General features: G+C 40.4%; 1 protein-coding gene across 2 annotated transcripts in view; it reads right to left on the reverse strand.

Annotated features, from left to right (window-relative positions):
* Positions 1-27,461, reverse strand: part of SLC22A15 (solute carrier family 22 member 15) — a 489,469-nt gene that overhangs the window by 349,481 nt on the left and 112,527 nt on the right. For both annotated transcript variants that reach the window (XM_089687779.1, XM_089687778.1), the window contains exons 3-5: positions 23,823-23,955; positions 20,059-20,223; positions 13,998-14,127 (exon numbers count right to left, since the gene is read on the reverse strand). In XM_089687779.1, coding sequence (XP_089543905.1) covers positions 13,998-14,127; positions 20,059-20,223; positions 23,823-23,955 — 428 coding nt within the window. The remainder of the gene's footprint in view (positions 1-13,997; positions 14,128-20,058; positions 20,224-23,822; positions 23,956-27,461) is intronic.

Consider the following 27,461-nt stretch of genomic DNA (forward strand, 5'->3'; position numbering starts at 1 on the left):
GTATAACTGTGATTTATTGCAGATCAATTCTACCCATAGGTTTCTCTTATTTTATGCTCTACAAACTCAGACTGAATGTACGCAATTCAGACAGTGATTATAGGTTACCACGATTATACGAACCAAAAGGAGGGAACCCACATTGTTGTGATCTCATTAAGACCTTTCATGAAACTGAGTACGATGCTTGGTGGTTGCAAGCGATGTAGCCAATCAGCAAAGCATGGAGGGCTTAAATAGGCATTCTAAATAAGCCTGCAGTTCTTACTACACATGTATATTATCAATGTGTTGGCTTATTCAAGAAGAAATTTTTCAGAATCTTGATTTCCAGTGGCAAGAACAAGAATGGTATGAGTCTCATCACCTTGTTAGCATTACACTCCTATACTCTCTTTCTGCACATTTTGTACAATGAGCAAGAACATGCTCGGGTCTGTTTCACAGTCCACATGTATGCCTTCTGTCCACTTCACACTGGTTCTTGTGAGTGGGAAGGTTTCTAGTACCTCTCTAAAGTATGTGTTTATCTGTGACCGCTGGTCGCTCCTAACTACCCGCTTTTTGCTGAGGCGGCACTGCTCTGTGTTTCCCTGGATCTCTCCCCAGACCGGTCATTATGCTGCTGCACTTTCCTTGAGATGTGATGATCCTGTGCTTTCATTGCTGAGGCTGGATACTTCTATCTTATGTGTTTAACTGTTAAGAACATGCTCTCGACTTACAATTGTACTATCTACTTTAAATGAAATGAATGACAGCAGAGGTTACTGGCTTTAGGCATTCACAAAAGCCTATCCAATACTAGTGTCACTGAGCTTAATTAAAGAGGAAATCTGATCGTAAACTTGTTCCCAACCCCATTCTAATTCCTATACTAACTAGCCTGCAGAGGAAAGATGTGTATTCTTACCTATTCACTGGGCGCTCAAGTTTGGTCATATGGTCAACTCACAGCGCTGGCTTCAGGGGAAAGGAGAGATCACTAACAACAGTCTCAATGCCTGGACAGTTAATATCAAAAAAGTAGTGTGGCACTTACTCCAACAAAAATACTAAGATAATGTGACTTTATAATAATAGTAATAATAATATTAAGTTAGCTTCACCATTTAACAATAGAGTATTTATATAGCGTCAAAGGGTTTGCTCAGCGCTGTACATTAGAATGGGGGACAAGACATGAGACAATACAGTAGCAAAACAATACACGAGGGTTAGAGGGCCCTGCCCTTTCAAGCTTACAGTCTAGGAATACTGTATAGAAACTATAAACAACTATACATAAATACACCAAATCCCAATGCTCTATTACAATGACAAAGTGAGGGATGGTCCATCCTGAGGAAGTCAAGTGATCGGCGATGCAACACATTGGGTGGATCTGAGTTAAATCACTTCTGGTCACAGCTGAAGTTGGAAGTTGTGGTGAGAGGACGCGAGATGTGATTATATGCGCAATACAATCTATGTGGGTGTACTTTTAAATATAAGTGTAGATTTCTAAATTGAATAAAAGAGTGTGAGATTGTACTACACTATGGGGCAGTTTCTTTTCATTTCTATAAGTACCACCATTGAGAGAAGATGGATGAGAGCTATTTAAAAGGGACCATTACCCAGCACCAAGCACAAAGCCCAGCCTGTGGGCAATATATCTGAGTGCTTTTTGATCTGTATGAGAGCATATATTAAATTCAGAGGTGAGCAGTCACTTTGCACAGAGGTGAAGCACGTTTACACAGAAGTGGAACGTGGATATACTGTATGTTGATTTCTGATAAGGATATGGCGAATTGATTAACTCAAGAGTTAAAATATTATTTGACTGGTGGACACTGACATGTTTTCACAATTGAGGATTCACTTAATATTGCATGATCATTTTGGAGTGCACTTACAGCACCGTAACAGTGGTACGAATTTCCCAGCAGTCACTACTGAGTTTTGTGTGCAATTTTAAGGTTAATGTGGATTTTACACATCTTTATGCACTTTAGAATAGTGTTACAGTATTAGGAATTTATGTATATGTATTTAGTTGGATGCTGCCTAGAGCACCACAAAAAAATATTATGGAAAGAAAAAAAAAAATTAAGATACTATTGAAACTTATGTGCAACTTTATATTTAATTTGGAGTGCACACAAATTTATGCCTTTTGTAATTGTAATAGAGCATTGGGATTTGGTGTATTTATGTATAGTTGTTCATAGCTTCTATACAGTATTCAGTAAGCTTCAGCACCATTTAATGATAAAGTCATGTTATCTTACTATTTTTATTGGAGTATGCGACACACTACTATTTTGACAATAGCTTTTCTACATATGTAGGGACACATATATTAGATGTTGGCGGCTGCTCACTCTATGAGTTTGATTCTATGGAAGTGGTAGCGCATAAGTTATTTTGTATTTAAATGCCTGGGCAGTGACGTCACCCATAGGCATACTATGCGGTAATCCACGTCGGCTGTCCCTCCTCTCCCCTGAAGCTGGTGCTGGGTGGCAACCATGGGACCAGACTGTACCAGAGCACCCAGAGAATAGGTAAGTAACCACATCTTTCCTCTACAGGCTAGTTAGCATAGGATTTAGAATGGGGGTGGGAGCAAGTTCAAGATTAGACCAGACTTCCACTTGGAACTGTGGTCTAGTCACACAGGGTCCTTTATGTCATTCCCACCATGGGCCAAAACTTGTGTGGGTTTCTGCCAGGTAATCTAATTTCTTACCACTGTATATATATTGGCATGAATGGGTATCCTCGGCACATCCCAAAACAAAATGAAAAAAGAAAAGACAAGAAATATGGGAATTTGAAGGTGTCACAATCATGCCCACAGGGAGAGGCACATTTCTCGATTTTGCTCCAGGTTTCTGCATTGTGGTATTTCTCTTAAACTAATATGCAGTCACTTGGGAGGGGGAGGTGTAGGATCGTGCATATAAGAGCCAGGCACAGGATTTCCCTGTATTAAGAAGGCTTCATGTATCTCCTCATTCCCCCTCCCTCAGGAATGCAACCAGCATATGGTGCTGAGCCCTGCCTAACAATTCCTCTGCCAAATAAGGTAGGGAAAATACTAGTTGATGTTGTGTAGAAAAAGAAGCTGTTAGTTCTTGTGAGGAGTCAGACAAGTGAGGACCATCTCGATACAACACCTTTCGGACAGAAAGCAAAGGAGAATCTCGCGGCAACAACAAAACCCAATGCGAGACCAGAAATCCCTTTTTTAGCTCATCAGACTCGACCCTGCTTAACTCAAGGCATTTATTTGGCAAGTACTTATTTACCTAAACTTCTTTGTGTTATCTGTGCTGTTGTGCTCTGTATATATATATATATATATATATATATATATATATGTTACATCTTCTTTCTGTAAATATTCGTACTGCACCCTTTTAACCTTTTGGGTAATAAATCTTACTTTCTGAAAGTGTTGAATTGTTTCTATAGCTCTTAATTGCAATTTACGAATTTATGGTTCTCAAAAAAGCGCTACTGTGAGTATTTAACCCTCTGTATAACCGGTCTGTAGAAATAGCGGTATACTGTCGATTAACCAATCATCCTAGTGAATTGCTGAGTTTCCTCTTTCTCTGTATAAAAAGGAGGTGGTGGCAGTGTGAAAGGTTAATTTTGTAATTTAACCTGACCCAGTAACAAGCGCATGCAGGCTGCCGGTACATCGATTGTGGTCCAAGTAGCTGCAAAATCGTTAAGCAGGGTGCAGTTGGGTGTGGCATTGTTACGCACGTGACAGTGCGGTTTCAGATTGGCTAGTTCTTCGGTCGCGAGTTTGGTGAGAAGGGCTGGGGTATGACGCGGCGCTCGTCACAGAAGGTGCTTGTCTTTTTTCCCTCCACTCCTACAATGCTTCATTTAGCCACCATGCGCTAGGAAAAGAAGGCCTTATTTATTTATTTTTGTTTTAAAGCTCCAAGTTGCTCACGCAAGGTTAACACACTCTCCCTTCTCCACATGACAACCGTGGGCCAAACCGAAAGCACCAGCGTTGCCACACCAAAAAAAGGGGATTGAGCCATATGCTTCTCCATACCTTGAATTACAGGGTATTTTTTTTCCTTCCCAGAAGCTGAAGACAGCATCAGGGAGGTAAAGGAAAGCTGAGTATGTGGTGCTGGGGAGAGATACATTAAAGTGTATATGTCTATATAACTACTGCAGGTACAGAGATACTAAGGTCATAAAAGGACAAAAACAAATTGGATGTATTGTAAAGCTGCATGGAAAATATAGCTACTATGTTTAAAGCTAAATAAAAAATTAAAATGCCATAAACTATAATCTTTTAGCAATTTTTAAGGGAAGGAATCGCATACAAAGCTGTGTGGTATAAGCTTGCCGTGCAACCAATGTTTCACAGAACTACATGTCTATTTTACAGAAATATAATGAGACTTTTTCAAGAAGGCAAAAAACAAAAAGGGGCCAATAGCAACCGATCACAATTCACCTTTCACTGGTTTGATGAGAGCAGAAGGAAGTCTAGTGCTTACTTTCTGCTTACTGCACCGTGGCTTTGCTTTCGCGCACTGTTGAATGAATAAGCCAGGATATGTTCTGTAGAGAGAAGGTGAACTGAGGTGTTGACAGTCAAGTGTGAAGGTAGCGGAAAAGCTTGCATTCTCTAGTCAAAAATGCCAGCTTAACATTACCAGCCAGATAAGAGAAGACAACAAAGTTTCTTGCCTTAGGGATCAATGAAAACACTTGATTTAAATTAACTCAGATCAGAAGATACTTTCTACCACATCAGGAAAAAAAAAAAGAAAAAACAACATGAATACATCCTCAAACATAAACAAAATATCAGAGAATACATCAAATATGTTGTCCCATCTTTACGGTTTCTATACACATACACCTCCAACTTCCATTAAACGAAATAAATAAATAAAAGGTTAAACAATGGCAGCAATAACAAAAAATGCATGAAACAGCTGTCAGCTAACTTGGCAGTTATTGCAGTTTCCTGTGTACAATTATTTATACAAATGTTTCATTTTCTGCAACAGTGCCTCTAAATTTTTTGTTTGGATGTTAAAATATTTAAATGAGCACTGGAATAGAAGGTTCAATATGAGCAATGCTTAAAGCATACCTAAATCCAAAAGCAAAAATTAAAAATAAAAAAGTAAATTAGGTATTTTTCAACTTCCTTCCATTCAGCAAAAGTGGCAGTTATGAGGGTTGACAAATCATTAACATTGACAGGGGTACAATGGTTAGCTTACAGTCAATTTTGAAAAACTTTTATTTCAAAAAAGAAAAAATCTTTCTGGAAAGGCTTCAAAAGTGTTAGCTGGAGTTAACCTTTAATTTGTTAGTCACTTATGTGACGTCCAACTAAATCTAATACTTGATTTAACTCTACCCTCTCAAGATAATTCTGCTATCCAAGAATGTATCCGCTGAACTTTCATAGATAGAAGTGCAAACCCAAGATATAGTGTGCGTCTCTTGGCGGATCACAAGGTGAAAATAAAGGTGGGAATAAAAAGTTAAAAACAGAACGCTAAAGCAGCCATCACACAAAAGGATTGGTTTGCTGCAATATATTACATTCTTCTTTATGGGTTTGGCTATGATTTAAATCACTTGTCTACAAGGTGCGTTTTGAAATGGCAAGTAGACAAATGGTTAGAGCAAGCTTAAAGCCACTTTATTTTCAGGCTTCCCCACCCACTGGGAAGCCCAGGACCACAGGAAACCGCATCCCTGGTTATAGCAGGAGCTGCTCCGGGAACATCCGTTTCCCAATCCCTCCTACAACTAATGACCCCAGAAGCAATGTATATTGTGTCACTTCTGGGATTACAGCTGTCATTTCTTGGCTATTGTCGCCAAATGTTGCAGCTATTCCAGCATGATCTGTGCTGGAATAGTTGCATTGGAGGATAGGAGAGATATTGAGGGTCTAATAAACCCCCAGTGTCTCCATGTAGAGAACCTGTCACCTACCCATGTTATTACATGGTTATAAAGTAAAAAATAAATAAATGTTAAAAGAAGAACAGTATAAAATACATTTTAAAAATAATTAAAGTAATGTAAAGCACCCTGTCAAACCCGCACATATCCCATAATAAAAAAAAGTGCAGCATAGGGTTAGCATGTGTATGTAACATCAATTGTGCCACACATGAGAAGTATCATTGCGAACACTAGAGTGAGAGCAATAATCCTATGGCCATAGTGCACAGTTAACTCTAAACTGATGACCTGTAAATGCTTTTAAAAGAGCCTCCTATGGAGAATTGTAGGTACCATAGTTTTTGCAATGACACGGGTATGCACAATTTTAACACTTGACACATTAGGTATGTAATTACTCAACACAACCCATCTGTTTTCTACCCAGAAAAATGGGTATAATACTGTACTGTACTAAATTTTATTTTAGTGTGTTTTTTTTCCTGAAAATTTACATATTGATAAATAATTGACAAATATTGTCCAACATAAAAAATTGCAACTACCACCATTTTATTCTCCAAGGTCTCTGCTTTCAGAATATGTATAAGTTTGGGGGAGGTTTACAGTAATTTCTAGCAAAAGAAATATAGATTTTAACGTGTGCAAAAATTAAAAATTGCCCCGTTAGACAAGTGGTTAAAATAGCTAATTTATGAACAGGATGAAAGGCGATATGGAGATGCATTGCATAGCATTAGAGAACAGACTTAGGACTCACTCAATAATTATGCACTTTTTTTATATAGTGCCAATATTATAAATGCTGCTACATATTAAAAGGGTGAACCTTACAGACCCTAGACTAGAACAAAAAAAATGACAGGAATTGATCCACAAACAGACCCTGTCCAAATTAATTTCCAATCTAAGAGGTGACAAAACAGACACAGAAGGGTAAGGGAGATGCTGGTAAAACTAGATTTTCCCTCATTGAAGCAACTTCCTCTCACCTCCTGTTACGTCTCCAGTACATGAAGAGAATTCTCCCAGATGGGAAAAAAACAGTTTTGGCGGTTTGACTAATATGTCAGAGTACAGTATAGAATGCCAGAGAGCATGTAACCATTATTGGATAAACTGATTAGCACAGAATGCACTTAAAAGCCAGTGGTGGAGGGCAGATAATGGTATGCAGCAATGGGCAAACTACGGCCCGCGGGCCGTATACGGCCCGGCGGACCTTTTAATCCAGCCCGCAGAGCGTGATACTGTCAGGATGTGTGTAGGCGGGGCAGCGTGACGAACGTGAGGGGAGCTAGGCTCCTCTCACAGTCCTCCCTGAAGACCGGTGTAGCATGAAAATCTGTCTCCTATGAGGATCTGTCCCCCTCGACGTATCTGCGCATGTGCCGGAGATCGCCGATCGGCTGCTAATGCCTGAAACTGGCACATGCGCAGATACGTCGAGGGGGACAGATCCTCATAGGAGACAGATTTTCATGCTACACCAGAACGGCGTGGGAACACGGCGAGAGGAACGCGCGGAGCAAAGGTAAGTGAATTGACACAGGGGGGACTTGGGGACTTAATATGGGGGATGAATTAATATGGGGAATGAATTACTATAGGGGGGTGAATTACTATATGGGGGATGAATTACTATGGGGGATGAATTACTATATGGGGGATGAATTACTATATGGGGGATGAATTACTATATGGGGGATGAATTACTATATGGGGGATGAATTACTATATGGGGGAATATTACTATACTTACTATGGATGACACATACACATCATTCATCTACTCTTGGTCCGACCCCCGGGTCCAATATATGAACCCATTGCGGCCCTCAAGTCAAAAAGTTTGCCCACCCCTGGTATAGAGAATATCTATGTAAGAAGTCAGAAATACTATACAGCTGGAAGATGAGTAGTGGCTGGATGACTGGAAGCTGACATACTGTAGGTATGCAGCAGATAGGAGCTGTGGAAGGGAATCCTGTTAGTGGAATACTGGATAGGAGAGTAGCAGCAGAACCTAACCTGAGATTATTATAGCAGGAATAGGGAGTTTGATGGTCTTGAGTTAGGAAGGGACATTTATGGATAGTCATGTAAGTAGAAATGGCAGAACTTAACCGGTTGTGGACACTAAGCATGGTACAACCACCCCCACCCCCAAAAAAAAAATAATAATGGAAGTATACAGGGCAAATGTAACATGCACTTTCCTTCTGCCTAGCTGCCACTACCCTTCCTTTGCTTGCTGGCAATTCACAAATTTGCAGTTGTCAAAATCACACTTTGGAGGTGCTATGTAAACACAGCAACTGTAGAAGCTGCTGCTGCTGCTTCCAAGAGCAAAACAGCCCTACTAACACTATATAAACACTGTTTAGACAAGATAGAGATATGAAGTTACATTGTTTCAATCTTCATATGATGCTAGTTAAAGCAACAATGGCAGTGTTCAAAGTGACGGATGCATGCTGGATTTACTTTGGGGGACATAGTTTTTTTTTTTAATAAAAAGGACTTGTCAAAACTGTCTGTTTTGGGTGAATGAGCAGGGGTACAATATACCCAATACTAACACGGGGGGGTACCGGGATTTGGGGGCCCCCTTGTTAAAGGGAAGGGGGGTTTCAAGATTGCAATAAGTCCCCCCCCACTTGCAGACCTCCCACCAGGCCACGACTGGCCATAGGGCACACCAGGAATTTGCCAGGGCCACTGGGCTTTAGAAGAGCGGCCTGTTGATTACTGGCCGCACAGCAGGAAGTAAGCGGCGACCGCGGCCTGGACAGAGCTAATACAGACTGCGGCTGCCGCTCACCTCCCGCTGTGTGGCTATGCCTAAAGCAGGGCTGACAGGAGGAAGCAGTGAAGGCTCCAGTGAAGAGCAAGAAGCAGCCGTCGAAAACACCTCCTCGGCCGGCCACTGCACACAGCCACACTAAAGGGACAATGGCGGCCTCTCTCATTCACTGGCAGGCACACTGTGACATATCTGTAGCGGCAGTGGATTTGGCTGTCTCTTTGCTGGACAGGGCTGTCTCTTTACCCAGTTGGGTCCAGCAAAGAGACATCCCAATCCAAAAAAGAGATATCCCGTCTCTTTGTGGATTGGGATGTCTCTTTGCTGGATGGGGATGTCTCTTTGCTAGATTGGGCCATCTCTTTGAATATATAGGGAGCACTGTGATTAGATTTCTAGGGGCACTGTGATATAAAGGGAACTGTGCTGTAAAGAGGCACTATAATCAATACAGTGCCCCTGTACAGTGCAATCCCCTTTGTATTACAATGCGGAGCACCGACTCCGTGAATATTCCATCACCAACTGCCCCCGCGAATGCCCTTGCAAACACACCCCCCGCCAAAATTAGCTGTTCAGTCTAAAATGCCCGGGCCTATTTTTTGTCCCAGTCCAGGCCTGCCTCCCGCAACCACCACCCAGGGTTGTGGGGAAGAGGCCCTTGTTTTTTTCTGCCAGCAAATCACTCCCAAAACGCTGAAGCTTAAAATATGCCTCTAGACTAAAATAGTGTGCATGGACACATAGGATAACATTATTTGCATCTAAAGGCACAAAAACATCCTCAAAAGCTGCTGCTAGGAGCCTTTTTTAAGCTAGTGTGCATGGATCCTTTAAGTGATACCAAACATACAATGTTTAACTGCCATTATCCCTTCTATTTATGCATAATGATCATGCTACTGTATTTAGTTTAAGATAAAAAACAAATCTGAATACCTTATTTAATCATCACTGTTCAGCAGTCACATGATGTCTTTCCTGTCCTCAGGGAAAGTTCTGAGGGAGGAGTTTCTAGTACTCTGCTGATGTATGAATCTGTGTCTGCACAGCGCTGATTGGTGCTGTGCCAGTCACAACATATCTTTCAAGATAGAATTAAAATAATTAATAGCAACAACATGTTTTTCAAGCCTCATACAAATATAGGATTCCAAGCAAATATTTTTTTTTTTTTTTTGTTTAAATTGACTGGCAATAGTTCCACTTTGTTCAGACTGTAAAGAGATTTGGAGGAGGTTCTTCAATCACAAGCTGTCACCCAGAATACACAGAAGGGCGCAAATGCCTAGCGTGCACTGGTGAAAAGAGTATCTGGCTCAGCTTTCCTTTTTTACTCTATTCTGGGTATTGCATTCCTGTATGTATTTCTGAACATCAGTGCTTATACATTTTAAGCTCATTGCACCTATATGCAATTATTGTTATTATTCAACAATTAAGTATACATCTTTTTGTATTATGCTTGATGTTAGATGACATACTTGGTTTTCTGTACCTGCTAGGTGATTGTATGTATTGCATATGCCTAAAGCATATTGGCTATGTGGTGTGCTTACGCTATACATTATAAACAGTAGAAGACAAACTGTGTCGAACAGGTAATAAACAGTTTGATCGGATACATTTTCCCATCAGCCCCTGCGGACTCTTCATTTCTATGCCACATGAAGCTGCATGACCCACAGTTATGGACTCCATATCTGTAGCTCTCTATCTGATCAAAGATGGAACTCCAGTGTGGGCATAATCTTTCACCCTACTGGGGGTAATGAAGCTTCTAAAATCCACGGATTTGTAAAAGATAACATTTAGGCAGTTGGGAATAATACCAGACAACAAAGGATCCTGTTCAAGACCACCCCAATACTCGTGGATGACTTTCTTGATATCAAATGCCTTCTGACTGTATCTGGTACAGAAAACTACCTGGTAGGTTTCATTGTCTGTTCTGCTGAGCTTACTCACACCACTGTTCATTTCCTCTTTGGAACTTTCTATCTTGTTTTTCTCTGCGTATTCCCTTCTATATAATTCACAGGCTTCATCAATGTCAGGGAATGCACATATCTATGCGCAGGTGCAAAACCCTCCTAAGCCCTGCTCACGGCCAATTAGCAAATGCATGTGCGTATTGGAGCCAGGCGGGTTATTTAAGCTGATCTAGTGCCTTGCATTAGTGCCGTTTGGTCTATTATGTTTAAGCACCCGTGCATCCTATTCCCTAATACTCTGTTGCCGATCTGATCTGTTATTGATCCAGCCTGAATGCTGCCTGTACTGACCTCTGGCCTGCCGTTTGACTATTCTTCTGCCTACTGTTTATGCTTGCCCTGCCTGTTAGTTGCCAACCCGGACTGTTTGACCTTGCCTTACTCTTGACTCCTGCACCCGAACCAGCTGATCCTTACTGGTATCCAGCTCCTGCACTTCTGCCAGCTGCTCCTGCACCCTTGCTAGCGTGTCATCTGCCAGTCTGCTCCTACACCTCTGCCAGCGTGTCACCTGCCAGTCTACTCCTACACCTCTGCCAGCGTGTCATCTGCCACTCTACTCCTACACCTCTGCCAGCGTGTCATCTGCCAGTCTACTCCTGCACTTCTGCCAACTTTTTTTTTTTTTTTCTTAAGTATATCATTTTAGATGTAATGGCGCCTGCACATGATGAGCCACATGAAGGCATGCATTTCATCTTGTGCTTGCGCTATAGGACCACTGTATGAGTGGACCCCAGAGGAAGGGGGGGGAGTTCAATTTAAATACTTAAATCTAAGGTTAGCTTCACAGAGACATTTATTTTATATAAATAACTACCTAAAACCGTTCATTTCTATAACGCAGCTTCACACCTAAATGGGGCGTGTTTAAAATGTATCTGTACCCAAACTTATTTTTTTTAGTTTGGGATAGAATGGGGACTGGTTAGAAACCTTTAGGAAACCCCTAGAGATATTTACTTTCACTTGCTGTTCTGGGGAAAACCTTTTACCATACAGGAAGTTGGGGGAAATCTGAAAGAAAGAATCAGATATCAATAAAATGTGAACAGGAGTTCTATGTAACATAAAATAGCATTTTTACTTCTGTTTGTTTAGATGTAAAGAAACAGCAGTAAAACCTGTCAGGAGTTCTAATCCTCATACTCTCTTCTGTAGATATACTTTATTGCAGGGGTATTGAATTAAAGTTTACAGAGGTCTGATCGGTAGTAATTACTTCCATCAGAGGTCCAAATCGAATGTTTGTGTAACGACTCAGATCCTTCACATCTGGGCCTCCCCCGTCTTCCAAAACAAACCCCCTTCTTACATCGATGTTCCTAGTCCCCCCCTTTACATCACAATCTCCCACTTCACATCACACCTAGCCCCCCCTTCACAGTAGTGTCTTCGACCCAGCTTCACATACCCTCCCCCCCCCCCCATCCACCACTCAATAGCGTTCTCACCCTCCTTCACATAACCGTTGCCCTCATCCCCCTCCTTCACAACAGTGTCCTCAGCACCACTTTACATGATCCCCTATCCTTCACACTAGTGTCCTCAGCCCCCCTTCACATCACCCACCCCTCCACCCCCACCCCCTTCACAGTAGTGTTCTCAACCCATCCTTCATATCCCCCCTCCCCCACCCCTTCACAGTAGTGTCCTCAGCCCCCCTTCACATCACATTCTAACCACACCCTCTCCCTTCCTTTCCTTCATAGCAGTGGCATAACCACTTTCACTCTCCTACCTTGCAAAGGTGCATAGGTAAGAGGGTGGGAGGTACAACACGTATGAATGAAGTGCGGGAGATGACCAAGTTAATTTTTCATATTAGCAACCTGATGATTGGTTGCTAGGACCACCCTGCATCCTAGCAACCAATCAACCGCTAGTTAATTTTATTCGGGCAGCTTCTGCCTTCTGTCCAGAACTATCCTGCCTCCCTCTGTTGGCTCTGCTGTGAGAATGAAAGCGATGATGACTCGGAGGAAAAACCAGATAGGACAGTGACTCAGTCTGGATCTGGGCTGTGGTCCACTATTTAGCAATGTCTGCTTTAAAGCATTTCAGTTAAAAATGAAAGCATACAGAGAGCGATACAGGACTATAAACAGATAAAAAAAAAAGTGTATGACTCCAACTGGGCTTTAAATACTGTATAAAGAAATAAAAAGATTTTACCATCAGTTAAAAGTGAACCAAACCCTCATATAATTTTCAGCCAAGGAAGCTGCCATCTTAGCCTCTGCTTGAACTTCAACTGCTATGATGCTGCACATGTGATCAGTTATGACACCAGCCATTTTATGGATTGACAGTTTGGTTAACAGAACAAGCAAATATGACAGTTACATGCCCGGCATGTGTCAAGAACGTAACTGTTTTTTGAAACTGTTAAATTGATGGGTTTAGTTCTGAACAGCTTCTACCCAGCTACTGCACAGAAATGGCTGGGTGGGAACTTCCCCGTTCTGAGTAGACGTACCCCTTTGACTCGTCAGAACGTGGGGCCACGGATCCTGTGATGGCTGTGTCCCTCGGACGGGGAAGAAAGGGATGCTGCAGCTTGTCTCATCCTCTGCTATCAGCATGAGTCACTTCTAACAAGTTTCCCTGACACCAAGAGAAAAAAAGGTGAGAGGAGAGGGACCTCCAGCACACAGCCTGTGATTTACAGCCTTAGCTCTGTTCCTATTTGCTGTGTGAAGGGAGTTGTGACCCTTCACACCAGTCAGCACTCAGAGCTCTGCTCATTGAGCACAGCGGTGTTTTATTTTAGCTTCTCATCCCGTTTTCTGAAAGATCAGGCAAGCTTTATAAATTATGGAATTGAAATGGATGTAGAGAATACTACAGATAAACAGGTACAACTTATGTAGAAGGATTTGTTTTCATCTATGTGTATCACCTGAGGCCAGTCACTTCACTGGTTTTATAAATGTTTACAACCACTTTAAGCTCTGCAAAACCAAAAATGGCATTTTTTTACAACAAATATCTAAAAGGTGTAGCCACTAAAAGCTAGCAAAAGAATATTTTCATCCCAAGTAACTGATTAGACTACCTGAAAATGTTTTTCTCCTGTTTAGCAATATTGGCAACAGTTGGTTTTGGAATTTTGTACGCTCTCCTTTAAAACAAAACTGCCAGGGCCATCAGAGATCAAACTTGATGGACATAAGACTTATCAACTCCATTAACATTGTAAAATGAAAGCATTTAATAATATAACTTACAAAGAAAGGAGGAAAAAGAAAACACCCGGCGTGTTGGCCACAAATGCAAGCGTTCTCCAGTCGCGAATGTAATAGCCCAACAAGGCATATATCGCTATGCCAACAGCAAAAGTGAGATTAGTTAAGGAACCTAGAAGAGAGAAACACAACTGTGAAACATACTATAAATACCTGTACATTGCATTATATGCCAATAATTCACATATCACTAACTTGAATCTTTTCAAACAAAAAATGTATTCCACCCAAAATTGAAAATGATGTGAGTAGATCTACAATCTATTTTTCTAGTTATGAACAGAACATGGAAGGTTTAGAATGTGTCACATTTACCCTTGCTACAAGAAGAGATAAGTTTCCACACAGATAGAAAGTAAACAGAAATCTAAATTATGACATTTGTCACAGAACAAGATGTTAGGAGAAATCTCCAAATTAGTACATCTATATCGGTAGGACATTCCCTTATTTCCTCTTATGCCTCTGGGTCAGGATACAAGAGGAAATCACAAAAAAATGACTCCAAGCCTTTCCCACTCTATCCAAATACAACAGGGTTATGACTTACCGTTAAAACCTTCTCTTGGAGCTCATTAAGGAACACAGGTTAGAAATAATTCTGAAATGTATGGGTTATAATGCTGCCTATAGGTGCTGTTATGAAGCCTACGAAGCCATTGGCCCGAATAGCGTCCATCATGCTTCTATGTTATGCAAACCCAGTACTGGGAATGATCAAAAGAAAGATAGAGTGGGACTTGTGTCCCTTAATGAACTCCAGGAAAAAGGTTATACACACCAAGTCAAAAATACTGTTTTCTTAATTGTTCTTTAAGGACACAGGGAAGAAGTAATGATGATACAAATAGGACACCTAAAAGCAATCAAACTGAGAGGTAGGCAACACAACAGAATGACAACATGCCCACAACAAGGTAAATTGGGGCCACATACAGCTCAAAGAGCAGTCTTAAGGACATTATGTCCAAATCCTGCATCAGCTGAGGCCTGAATGTCCACCTGGTAAGACATGTGAACGTAAGACCAGGTGGGCAGCCTGTCAACTCTGGGAAATAGATGCTTGCTGCTCGAAATCCCAAGAGAGGACTTATTGATCTAGTGAAGTGTGCCTTGACAGGAAAAGGCAGAACCTTTTTGTTAAACCCATAAACATGAATAATGAGCTGGCTAAACCACTTGGTAATGGTGGAACAAGAGGGAGGCTGATGAATGATTAGGAACAATGGAAACAGTCAGCCAAAAAAAAGAAAAAACACTTGTTAAGGTTAAAGTAATAGAACACCTTAGGAAGAGGCCCTAGGCCTCAAGACAATTTTATTTGTGTAGGACAAGAAAGGGTGCTCTACAAGAGAGTCACTGACTCAGAAGCTTACCTTCCAGAGCTAATAGCAACAAGGAAGGTGGGTGGTTGAAAATATCTCTGATAGGTTCAAGGGCAATTTTGAAGATACTCAGAACCAGGTCAAGATTCAATGAAGTTACCAGTAGACATACAGGGGGGACTATGAGCAACACCTTGTACAATAGGTATAAACATTTTTTGAAAGGGAGTTACTAGAGCCAAGATCTGACCCTTGAGATTACTCAGGGCCAAATGTTACTCCAAACTGTATTCGAGATGGTCAAGATGCGTCCCGCTGAGTATCTTCTGGTAGGTACATATAGGAGCAGAAATGAGCATATGAGACTGACTCGAAGAAGGCTACCTCCAAGCCCAGAACCCCCACGCAGATATGGAAGGGTTGGACAGATCCTGAGCTGCAAAGTCTGAACTTAGGAAGGTAATGTAAGTGTTTTGACTTGTGGAAAGAAAACTGTGGACTTAGCTGTATCTAGGAGAAGACCAAGAAGCTCTAAGCAATATGTCAGCTGTTACACTAACTTTTGGATGTTCTCTAGAGTCTCTTTCAGTCATTGGCCAACAGAGGCTGAGCTGACTGTTCTCACAGCAATAGGTCATTCAGATATTGCACAATGGGGGTGCCCTGTGAAAACAGAAGTCTACACAGTGGCTAGCATCTTGGTAAATATTCAAGATGCAGAGGACAGACCAAAGGGAAGGGAAGGTGTTGCATGCCCACAGCAAAATACAGGTAGTATTGATGCACTGGAAATATGGGGACATACAAGTAGGCATTCTTGATGTCCACAGAGAACAGAAAATCCCCACAGCTACAGGAAACCTATAAATAACCTGGTAGATTCCATGCAGAATTTGTGCATGTGAATAAAGTCAATGAATGCTTAGATCCAGAATGATGTTACATTGAGAACTGTGAAGGGGTTTGTAAAAACCTTGATACTTGGCAATAACTTCCTAAGAATAGAGTTGAGCCAAGGTGGTGCAAATGTGTTGGCAAATTCAACAACATGAATCCTGCCAGGGCATAGAGTGAAACTCCAGCTTGAAGCCCCTGGATACTACATCTATGACCCATGCAGCTGGAATGCTTTTGGTACAGGTGATCACAAATGTTAACAGATGTCCCCTCACTTTGAGAAGTGGGCACCCCCTCATACTGTGGATGGCTGCCTCACAGGTTTGGAAGGTTTTAGGAGTCCAAAATTTTGGACTTGGACTTAAAAGGACTGTGAGAAAAAAAAATAACTTTACTTAGCCTCAGAAGTAGGAGATTTTCCAGTCTGATGCTTGGGTTTCTTTAGGAATGAAGATCTCACCGGACACAGCAGCCACCAGAACAAGGGACATGCTTTAACTTTTATTCCACAGGGGTCAACATCACAGTAATCATGATGTTTGTTGTGTTTAATTATTTACAAACAGGCTATCCAAAACAAACATATTACCTTAATCTGCTAGTTTACTCTATCCTTTCCATCCACAAACCAAAACACAACATAAAGTGGCAACATAAAGAGAAAATAGGCAGAAAGAGACAAACACCATGAGCAGGTGCAAGGTATAAAAACTACCTTTTGCATTAAAATAAGTGCATAATTCTTGCCAAGGGCACACATCACAAAATGCCCGCTATAAGCATTTTTAAAGTGAAAAGCCTCTCTGATTTAGTTTCGTTTTTGCTCTCTGACCTCATGCTAAAGCCATGTTACCTTTCACTTAATAATTTAGTGAGACTGAAGTGCCCTAGTGGCTAGTAAATCCATTGTTACTATTGTTACTGGACAGAGATATGGCAGTTAGTGGAGCTTAATATTGAAGTCAATGGAAGTCAAGGAAAGTAAGAAATCTGTAACAAAGCGAAGCAAAGATGCGTCAATCTGCTCTATAATACACCAATCTTGACTCACACAAAAGATTCATTTTAGGCTGTTACCAATCAAATAAAAAACAAAGCAAAGCTAATCAAGAACCAATTTAAAATATTCACTTAGTAATATGAAGAGTATCAAACGCATTAAGCTACCATTACAGAGACAATATTCAAAGCATATAAGGTTTTCAAAAGTCAGTGCAAAGCAGAAAAATAGTTGATTCCAATAAATAGTATGATTAAAAATTAAATGTAGGTTTTCATGCCTGATTATAACACATCTATAACTAATTAGAGTAAAAGTGTTTCAGAGACAAATTACAGAAAAAAAACATATCTTGTAACTGTTAATAATTAAATATAAAAAACAACAATAGCACATGCAAAAAATAATATAAAAAAACCATGAATTTAATTGTAAGGACTAATGGTGTGAACCTCCTGCGCTTTAACTAATGATATAGTGCAAACACTCACAGAGAAGCTACTAACATCTAATCATATACCAATGATCAAATAAATGCAATAAGAACAAAATGATGTTGCGCTACTCACAATCCATAAGTTACATATTAAACTGGTATAATCAAAAAAGTGGAGACAATATATACAGTGACATAATGTGCAAACAAAAAACCATGTGATAAGATCCTCATGGGGTCTTTACCAAATATCTTGATCGTGATATGATCCTAATCGGATCCACAAGTGAGTAAAGAAGTGAAAAACACACAACCACACAAATGACAATAAACAATATGTGAAACCATATATACAATAAGTAGAAAAAGTGAATAAATCCTAAGCAGGATAGAATAGTGATGGTGAATAATAGTCCAACTAGGGACTTAAAGGTGTTAAGTCCACAGAAAATTGGACTCAGCTGCAAAATAAACGCATAAACATGAAAATTAAAAACAAATGTGCATATAAAAAATGCAAAAAATATAATATAATGGTCACGTATCAGGTGATATATCTATACAGATATCAAATGCAAATCAAAGAAAAAAACATATACAATAGTGAATATAAGTCCCTGAGGAAGTCACGTGGTTAACGTGACATAACGCGTAGACCAGCACGCAGCGACGCACTTCCGACATGGACGCCATCTTTCTACACCTTATGTATGCATGTATTAGAGGTTATTATTATTAGTGTAAAACTGTAGTTGGGTAGTAAATTTGGTAACCTCCTAGCACCCATCCCTTAAACTGGATTATCTGTCAGTTGGTCTCTGTCCACACTCCCTTTATATCATAGAAAGTGACTGACAGGACTTGTGAAGAGGGAGCTCTCATTCAAGATCAACCAAGAAACATCTTAACGGACTTGAGAACCAAGGCAACATTTTTGCTCAGACACTTGGACTCTGCTAAATCCAAGGACTTTGCAAGTATTCTGCCTTCTTAACCAATTTCTTTTATTTCTCTGTTGCTTTATTGTTCTTTTTATTTCTTTGTAACATCCTTTTCTGTAAATATTTTAATTGCACCATTTTTTTCTTTTTTAATAAACCCTATTTTGAAAACTATTTCTAAAGCTGGTGAATGACAGAAACCAAAATGGCCGCCCTTTGAGAACGTGCACAGGCACAAAACGCGCAAGAGAGGTGCCCTACCTTGTGACGTCACTCCACACGGCCCACGTGGATGGCCGGTGGCCATTTTGGTTTCTGTCATTCACCAGTCTGTGAGTGTGTTTTTTGCTTTGCTATAACCCCTGCATTCTAATAAAGGTACTACACTATTGGAATTTTTTCTCTTTGGCTTCCCCCAGGGCGAATCCTGGTGACCCTGCATTACCTGCATGTTTGGTTCCCTCTGCTGTTGGGAGAGTATCTCTGGTGCCTGGATATCCTGATGGTGTGCTACCTGCCTAGCTGACACTTGCCAGATGACCCCCATTGTTCCAGTTTCCAGATGCTGATGACCAGGAGTTGGTCTTGATTTACTCAAATGCGCATTAATTTGAGCTTTCTGGTTAGTGCAATCTACACTCATCCTTTTAGACACCATGGTCACGGATTTTCACCATTGTACTACTTTTGAACTTTTGATTTTCTTCTCATCACTATATGCACCTTATGACGTCAAGTCTGGACGTTTTCACGTCATTATTTTCAACGCTATAGAGCGCAAATTTATATGTTTGATTGCTGATGCTGCTTTTATGTTATAATTTTACCATTATCCATTTTATCGCCACAGAGCACAATTTATATGACGTATTGCGAATACTATATTTGACTTGTTCTGTATATTATCCGTTTACTATCAGCGCTGCACGTCTATGTTTTATGACATGTATGGGTGAGTTTATTACCCATACCCCCCCCCCACAGTTCCACTCCTCCAAACCCACTCTCACGTTTTAAAAACTGCGCAACTGTGTGGGGCTCAGCCTGCACAGCCATGTCATTCAATCACAGAGATCATTAAATTAACGGACTAAAAGTCCTGTCTACCACTGCGGCAAGCAGCTGGTAGTTCTCAATTAACTGATCAATGCCCTCACAGTTCACTGACACTTCCTACAGCTCAGTAACGGTCTGTCAGTATGGAGGTATGGGCAGATAGCTGCCAGTAGTGTCTACAAGAGCCTGGCATTGCACCCGTGATCCATTGAGGCTCCAAAATATAATAAATGCACGTTTTTACCTGCAAAATGATGTGCATTATTTTTCTTTTTTTTTTTTTACTAAAAAGGTCAACTTGGCTTTTAATTAGTGGGAGGCAATTTTTTTGTACAGCACAGTTTTGATTTACATAGAATTTTAATAATGTGACTCTACATGAACTTACCAGTTAATGCCCAGTATGATTTCCCGACATACTCTTGTGTTAATACAAAAGAGACCAAGGCCATTCCACCATTCATTATCCCAACAAATAATCGTGATGCAGCAAAAAGGCCATAGCTTGGAGCCAAAGCTGTTAGGTAGCCAAAGATGACATCAAATAAGAGACCTAAAATCATAGAAAATGATGGCTATATAAATTACAGAACTGATAGAATACAATACAGAAAATAGCTTTTAAATACCTAAAAAAGTATGGTATTATAGATGCCAAATATATGCTGAAACAATTTTGTGTTACTAAACCCATGACCCATCATTCACTTTATCTGGTCTTTAACAGTACACAGAACATGGAAATGCAAATATTTTAGTAAATATAAACTGCTAAATACCTTTTCTCATCAGCAGCATATAGCAGTCTTGTGTCCAGCCGAGCACTGGTTAAAGCTTGTAGGAGGAGCTTTCATTCTCCTCTGACTGTCCTATGAAGCTGCATAACCCTTGACCCTCTGTCTGGACAGTGCTGATTGGCCGTGTGTGACATGCACCCCCCCAAAGAAAAAACAAACAACTCTCTAGCAATGCACACCACATTGAGCATGTGCAGAGTGCCTCTTAGGGCTCTGTACTATCAGCAGCTGGATCGGGAACAGTGCAAGAAGGGAAGGATCAGAGAAGGCAGGATCAAATAGCCTTTTTACACAATTTATAGGATTAGCCCCTTAGGTTCCACACTGAGTATAACAAGCATGCTTTACTGCATATACAGACTAATTTTACTGTTGTGGGTTTAGGAACACTTTAACAAAGCTAACAATTTCCAATATATTTATAACAAAGAAATAAATGCTTTACCCACCAGTAGTAGTAGTGAATCAAAACCAAGCTGCAGTGCTCAAAGTTATGATAAACTTTCACAAAATAAAAGAACAAATAGCACTGAGCTAACAAATAACTGTTAAAATCAATGAATAACTATGCTGCTTAATCAACAGTTACAACACAAACAATCATTAAACTAGTGCAAGAATTAATATTAGTCACTAGTGCCACAAAGTGCTCACATAAGTGCAAAAACCACAAAGAAAAGCTCATAAATGATCTTCAAAACCACAAAAGCCTGGATCCATCTTGCATAGACTCATTACAATGAAGAGTGTGCAATCCTCCACCGTGAACCAACTGGACAAACTCTCACCTCCTTAGTAGGACCTTTGAATTATAAAAGGTTAAAAAGAGCAGCTTGCCTTTCAATCAGTCAGAAAATCTGCTTTTATGTCAGAGCCAGCTCCAGGAAAAGGGTACAATGTTGTCATTCAGAGGAAAAAAAAAAAAAAACAGACCATATTCCTTTCCATATAAATTTTAAAAACCACAATTTATTAAAAATGCACTGGCATATATATATATATATATATATATATAAATAAATAAAAAGACTGCAGTTTACAAAGACTCCAAGGAGCAGGGGTTCTTCCCACAGCTCACATCTCCACTGAGATCAGGCTGACAGTTCAGACTTTACTTCAGTAGGGCCAGGCTGCTGTGGGAATGATCCTACTGCTGTGTCACTGTGTGAGCTCCTATACACTCTGCCTGATGTGTAAAGTCATTTGACTTCAACAGAGGAAGCGGGGTGCCAGGCTTGCATCTCATTTATAGCCTGTCAGTCCTTCCAGCTAATCAGGTCCCCAGCTCTCTGCCGGATCCCTCACAATCACACATACAATTCAACTGGTGGGCAGATCAATCTAAAGGCTGTGTGCTGTTCAAGTGTTACTAAACCCAGGACCCTGCATTCATTATATCTGGTCTCCCACAGTACAAAGAACATGGAAATGCAATACTTTTAGTAAATATAAACTGCTAAATACCTTTTCTCATCAGCAGTTAGAGCAGTCTTGTGACTTCTATCAGTGTCCAGCAAAGTGCTGCTCAAATCTTGTAGGACAAGTTAACATTCTCCCCTGATTGTCCTATGAGGCTGCATAGCCCCTGACCCTCTGTCTGGACAATGCTATTTGGCCCTGTGCTGATCACATACACTCTCCAGAAAAAAAAAAAAACAATTCTCTAGCAATACACACCAAACTGAGAATGTGCAGCTTGCCCCCAAGGCTCTGTTTTATCGGCAGATGGACTGGGGACTGTGGAAGAAGGGGAGGATCAGCTAAGACAGGATCAAATATCCTTTTTATACAATGCAGAGGATTAGCCCCTTAGGTTCCACAGTGAGTATAACAAGCATGCTTTACTGCATATACAGACTGATTCTACTGTTATAGGTTTAGTAATACTTTAACAGATTATTACTGTTATATACTAAATTAAAAAAAATATTGGTATATTGTTTTATATTTTTATTTAGTTTATACTGGTATTTCACTGCAATGAGTTTATGCAAGATGGATCCAGGCTTTTGGGGCTATTGAAGATCATTAATGAACTTTTGTGTGCTTTTTGTTCACCTTTTAGAAAAAAATAATAAATGCACATTTTTTGCAGCTAAAAAAAAATGTGCATTTATTATTTTTGTCTGCAGGAGCCTGTAAACCATTGCGCCAGGTCTCCTGCAGATCTGTCAGTATATCGATTTGCTTTACGGAATGTACGAGCAAGCAGATATACTGAAGAATGAGCGAACTACCATGGCACTTTGCAGCGCCATGGTTGTTCATTGAGGACTAAAGCTGGCAGCCGCTAAGGCTGTTGGGACTTGTAGTCTCTCATTCACAAATGACTGTAAATGAATGACGTGGCGAGTGGGCAAAGCCTCAGACAGCCACATTTTTTTTAAATTTGACAACTAGCGAGAGGGGAGAAGATCCCCCACTAGCGGTCAATGGGAGGGAGAGGGGGCCGGTCTGAACATAACATGTTTAGCTGAATATGGATGAACTTATCGTTTAATATGAGCTTGTTGTAGCACTACTATTATTAATTCAAGCACTAGTGTTGTGAGTGTTGTAACTGCTGATTATTCGGCATAGCTATTCATTGATTATAACAGTTGTTTGTCTTATAACAGCATTGATTATAACAGCAGTGTGATTTTTTTTTCTATTAGTATCTACATACATTTATTTATCCCTGCCTCTAAATCTTCCTGCTGCCATAGATCTCTCTATACATCTCATTATATACTGTACATTGTTTTTCTATTTCAATCATGGCAAATAATTAGTAAAGTTCTTTGCTTGTAACACTGATCATTTAATTAGTTTCATTAAAATCCCAAGAAGAAGGACGAAACAGCCTGAGTTTCACATACGTGTTTCCATAGAAATGGAAAGCACCCTCAGAGAGATACCTTTTATAGTACTATTGTGAACTATCATAACTGAAAAATAAAACAAAATTGAAAATAAAAACAATTTAGGCTAAAATCATTAAGGTGACGCCATTCTATTTTATTCTGTAATATTATACTTGTTCTTTTGACATAGAGAGGTATTGCATAGGTGTGGAATTGTTATTGTGTTACATGCAAGCTTTTATTTTCAGGAATAATTTCATCTCCTTATCACCACCACAAATGGCTATTTATTCTGCACACCTCCATAGACACTTCCACAAAATTCACAGTTAATCCCAACCTGAAGGTAATGTTATTCTATAGACTGCATGATACACTTTGTGAATTGACGTTTGCAGTCAAGAGCATGTATCCACCATCACAAAAACTGCTAAGGAATAGAACTATCCTACTGTTCTACTGAAGACACATTGCTTATGTAACAAGAAGAACCTACGTTGACAACCTACCTATTAAATATACCGGCCTTCTTCCCAGTTTATCAGATAATGGTCCAAACAAAATGTTCCCAACGAGGAGACCGGCAAATAACAATGATGATGCCAAGTTAACCTTGTAGGCTTGATGTTTAATTAGGTTCCACTGTGAAATAAAACCATTAGCATTAAAAACATGAGATTTATTGCATCAAAAGTTACAAACAACTATTTTTGTGCTATTAAACATATACTACAAGCATTCTAGGCATTCTGAACTGTCAGTGGTGACTTCAGCGTAGAGCAGAGGCAGCAGACAACAGATGCCCCATAGTAAGTCTATGGGTGATGTCAACTCCTATTCATTTCCCAGCCATTGCCAGCTTTCTCTCTCTAAACAGAGCTGAAGCCTGGACCAAAGCAGCTTCAGAATAGGTAAGTATAGTGATCTTTTATTTACAGGGTTAGATAGCTGATAATCTATTAGCATGATAATCTATTAGCATTAGACAGGTTTCCCCTTTAATCCTTGCAATTTGGGGGTCCAACTTTCTTTAGTGCCCAGAGTTGGGCTTTAATTTGATCCAGTATCAGCTTTTTGCACAGCAGGACTCTGAAAAGCAGAACAAGGAGCAATTCAGGTGTGCTGCTTCTCTTTATACTGTCCAAAGAGTAGAGAAACCTCTCAGTAAAAGTAAAACTACAGCAGAGAAAGATCACGGATTTACACGGATTGCTTTTACGCCCATAAAGGCTGTAAAAGCAATACTTTCTCCTTCTCTCTGTATGCATTCTTGCAGCCACTGAGAAATACTGTGCGAGCTGTGATTGGTCACAGCTTGTCACATGTAGCAGGCATCAGATCGCAGTGCCGCACACTGCTAGGGAGCACGCACAGGCAGGGGGATGTTTGTAAACGGCCACCCGCACTGCTCCCGTCCGGCCGTTTATATACATGGCCCGGAAGGGAAGTGGTTAAAAAAAAGTTTTTTCTTGTTTTCTGTTGCCACATTAGGTTTACAATTTGTAAGTGCCTTCACTTTTGAGACATTTCTCTTACATCCTGTCCCATATATTATGGCATTACTTACCAAAAACTACACTTTATTTCCATAGGATGGTGGATACCGGACATCACACTCACATGAGCGTGTTGAGCATCCGATTACAAAACCATGGGTATGCCATAAGAAAATTTGTGAGGTCAGGTACTGATGTTGAATGAAAAGACCTGGTTTACAATCTGTGTTCCCATTCATCCCAAAGGTGTTCAGTAGGGCTGAGGTCAAGGCTATCTTCAGGCCATTCAAATTCCACACCAAATTCGTCATACTATAGATGGCCAAACATGGACTGAACTTTGGCCAGTTCAGCAGGAACCAGATGAATTTCAATTAAGTCCGGCTTCTGTCAAATGCTCCTGCTGGAAAACCAGCATTTGATCAGCATATGCAGCCAATGGGTTGCAGTACTGGTCAGTGTATTCTGATGGTAGGGGAGTCCCGCCGTCAGAATACAAAGACAGCAGGGAGGTTTTCCCCATCTACCTCAAATATGTGGATGGCCAAATTGGTGTTTGTTTTTCATTCAGCTGGCTGACTGAAAGAAAAAAAAATGAGCCATGTGTGGGCATCTTAAGTCTTTATGGGCCTGATTTTATGCACATTAGTTCAGTTATGTTGGGAAAGAAAAGGGTCAGTAGCTTTTTATGCTGAGTTGACCTGCATTGCATTGTGTTAAAATGCAACACAACGCAAGTCAACCCAGTGTTGTAGTGTGAACAGGACACAGGACAATTGTTTTTTATGTGTCTATGTGCTAACCTGCATTTTATAAGTGCACTAAAATGCAGAATAACACAAGTCAATGCATGTTAAAACTTGCATAAAATGTATGGAAATGTACATTTATTTTCCTTGCATTTTACTGCAAATCAGTGTGAATTCAACCTAAATAAAACATTGACTAAACACTTGCTTTGAAACGTAGTACACAAACAGTTCCCAACTCCTTCCAATTCAGCAATAACAATTATAACTTATTGGAGTTCCATTGTAACTGCTTTTTTAAAACAGGATTAAAAAACACACGGGCTTTCACCAACACCTAGGAAATTGGAAAATAATGCATCTAACACCTGCATGTGTAGGAGTCCCAACAAAATAGATCTAAATGGAACAGAAACAGACTACACAAAAGTGGCTCAGGACTTACTGCGAGGGGATTATGTAGATTATCTGAAGATTTAGAAACTCCTCTTGAACATTGCAATAATTAAAAGATAATTAAATAAGATAATAATAATATAATTATAATGAAGCAGAATGCACACTCTCATGTTATCACTCCCCGTAGCCAAGTTCCCCCACAGTGTTTACATATAATGGGCAGACGGCTCAGTCACCAAAGTTTCTATTCTGCTTTCATTCCAAGTATTTCACCAGCTGAAATACCTCAATGGACATTATTATATCTTAATCACCAACTGTAAGTCAAAAAGAAAATGGCTTAAGCAAGTTTTATAGCTGCAGAATAGGATGCAAGAAAGGTAATGTATAGATGGAAGGCTACTGATAGCAAAAAAAGTGGATCAGTGGCTGGCACACTTTTATTGTACTGAATCATTCTACTAACCTGGAATCCCACTGTAATAACAGTGCAAGACGCCTTGGTATGCATTTAACCACACCCACCAATTAGATTTCAAATTCAGTTCCACATATGAGGAAGTGTTCAGTTATAAATTTTGTGGAAATGCACTTCGATGTGATTATTTTTCCTATTCTCTAACTTTTTTTGGCCCCTGATAGATTTTCATATGTCTCCCTGGAAAACTAGCAGATTATGTGAAACTTACCTTACAACAAAGACCTCCTGTGGCGTGCTGTGTGGCTTCCATCTTTACCCAGTCCTTCTTCTGTGTTTGTAGGCTCCGGCAGCATGCATGGCCGAGTAGCGACGATATCACTCCTGCGCATGCGAGTGGGAGTCACTTTTCATTGCACTCAGCTCTGAAGGAACGGCATGGGCATGCCTTTCCTTCAGAGCGCATGCGCCGGTGTCCTTTGCCAGTAAATAACTCGTAAATGGTGCACATTTAGGAGATATTTACAGTACCTACAGGTAAGCCTTATTATAGGCTTACCTGTAAGTACAAGTGGAAGAGACAACTTTACTACCACTTTAGGCATCAATATACACTCACTGACCACTTTATTAGGTACAACTGTTCATTTGCTTGGTAACACAAATTGCTATTCAGTCAATCACATGGCAGCAACTCAATGCATTTAGGTATCTAGATGTCATATGTAAAAAAGATCAGCGAGCGCTTAAAAATCGTACAGCAGCCAATTGCACAAACAAGGAACCTGTAACCTTTAACCACATGCCGCCCAGCCACTGTAGAAATACGGAGGCAGGGCGGCACGGCTGAGCAAAACCACGTTCTAAAACGTGTGTTTTTAAAACAGGTAGGGGGCTTGCGTGAGGCGTGCCGCCGCCCTACCAGTCCCGCCGATAACAGCCGCAGATGTCATTCGCTGGGTCACAGCCGGTCGTTATCGGCTATGTCCCGGCGATTAGCGGCAATCAGTGACAGAAAGCACAGCTGCAGTAGCTGTGCTTTCTGTCAGTTCCCTAACAGCTCCTGACACGCTAATCGGGACAGAA

This window comes from Staurois parvus, unplaced genomic scaffold (genome assembly GCF_062004578.1).
Source record: "Staurois parvus isolate SC_StPar_1 unplaced genomic scaffold, SC_StPar_1.0 ptg000437l, whole genome shotgun sequence".
In the NCBI taxonomy this organism is placed as follows: domain Eukaryota; kingdom Metazoa; phylum Chordata; class Amphibia; order Anura; family Ranidae; genus Staurois; species Staurois parvus.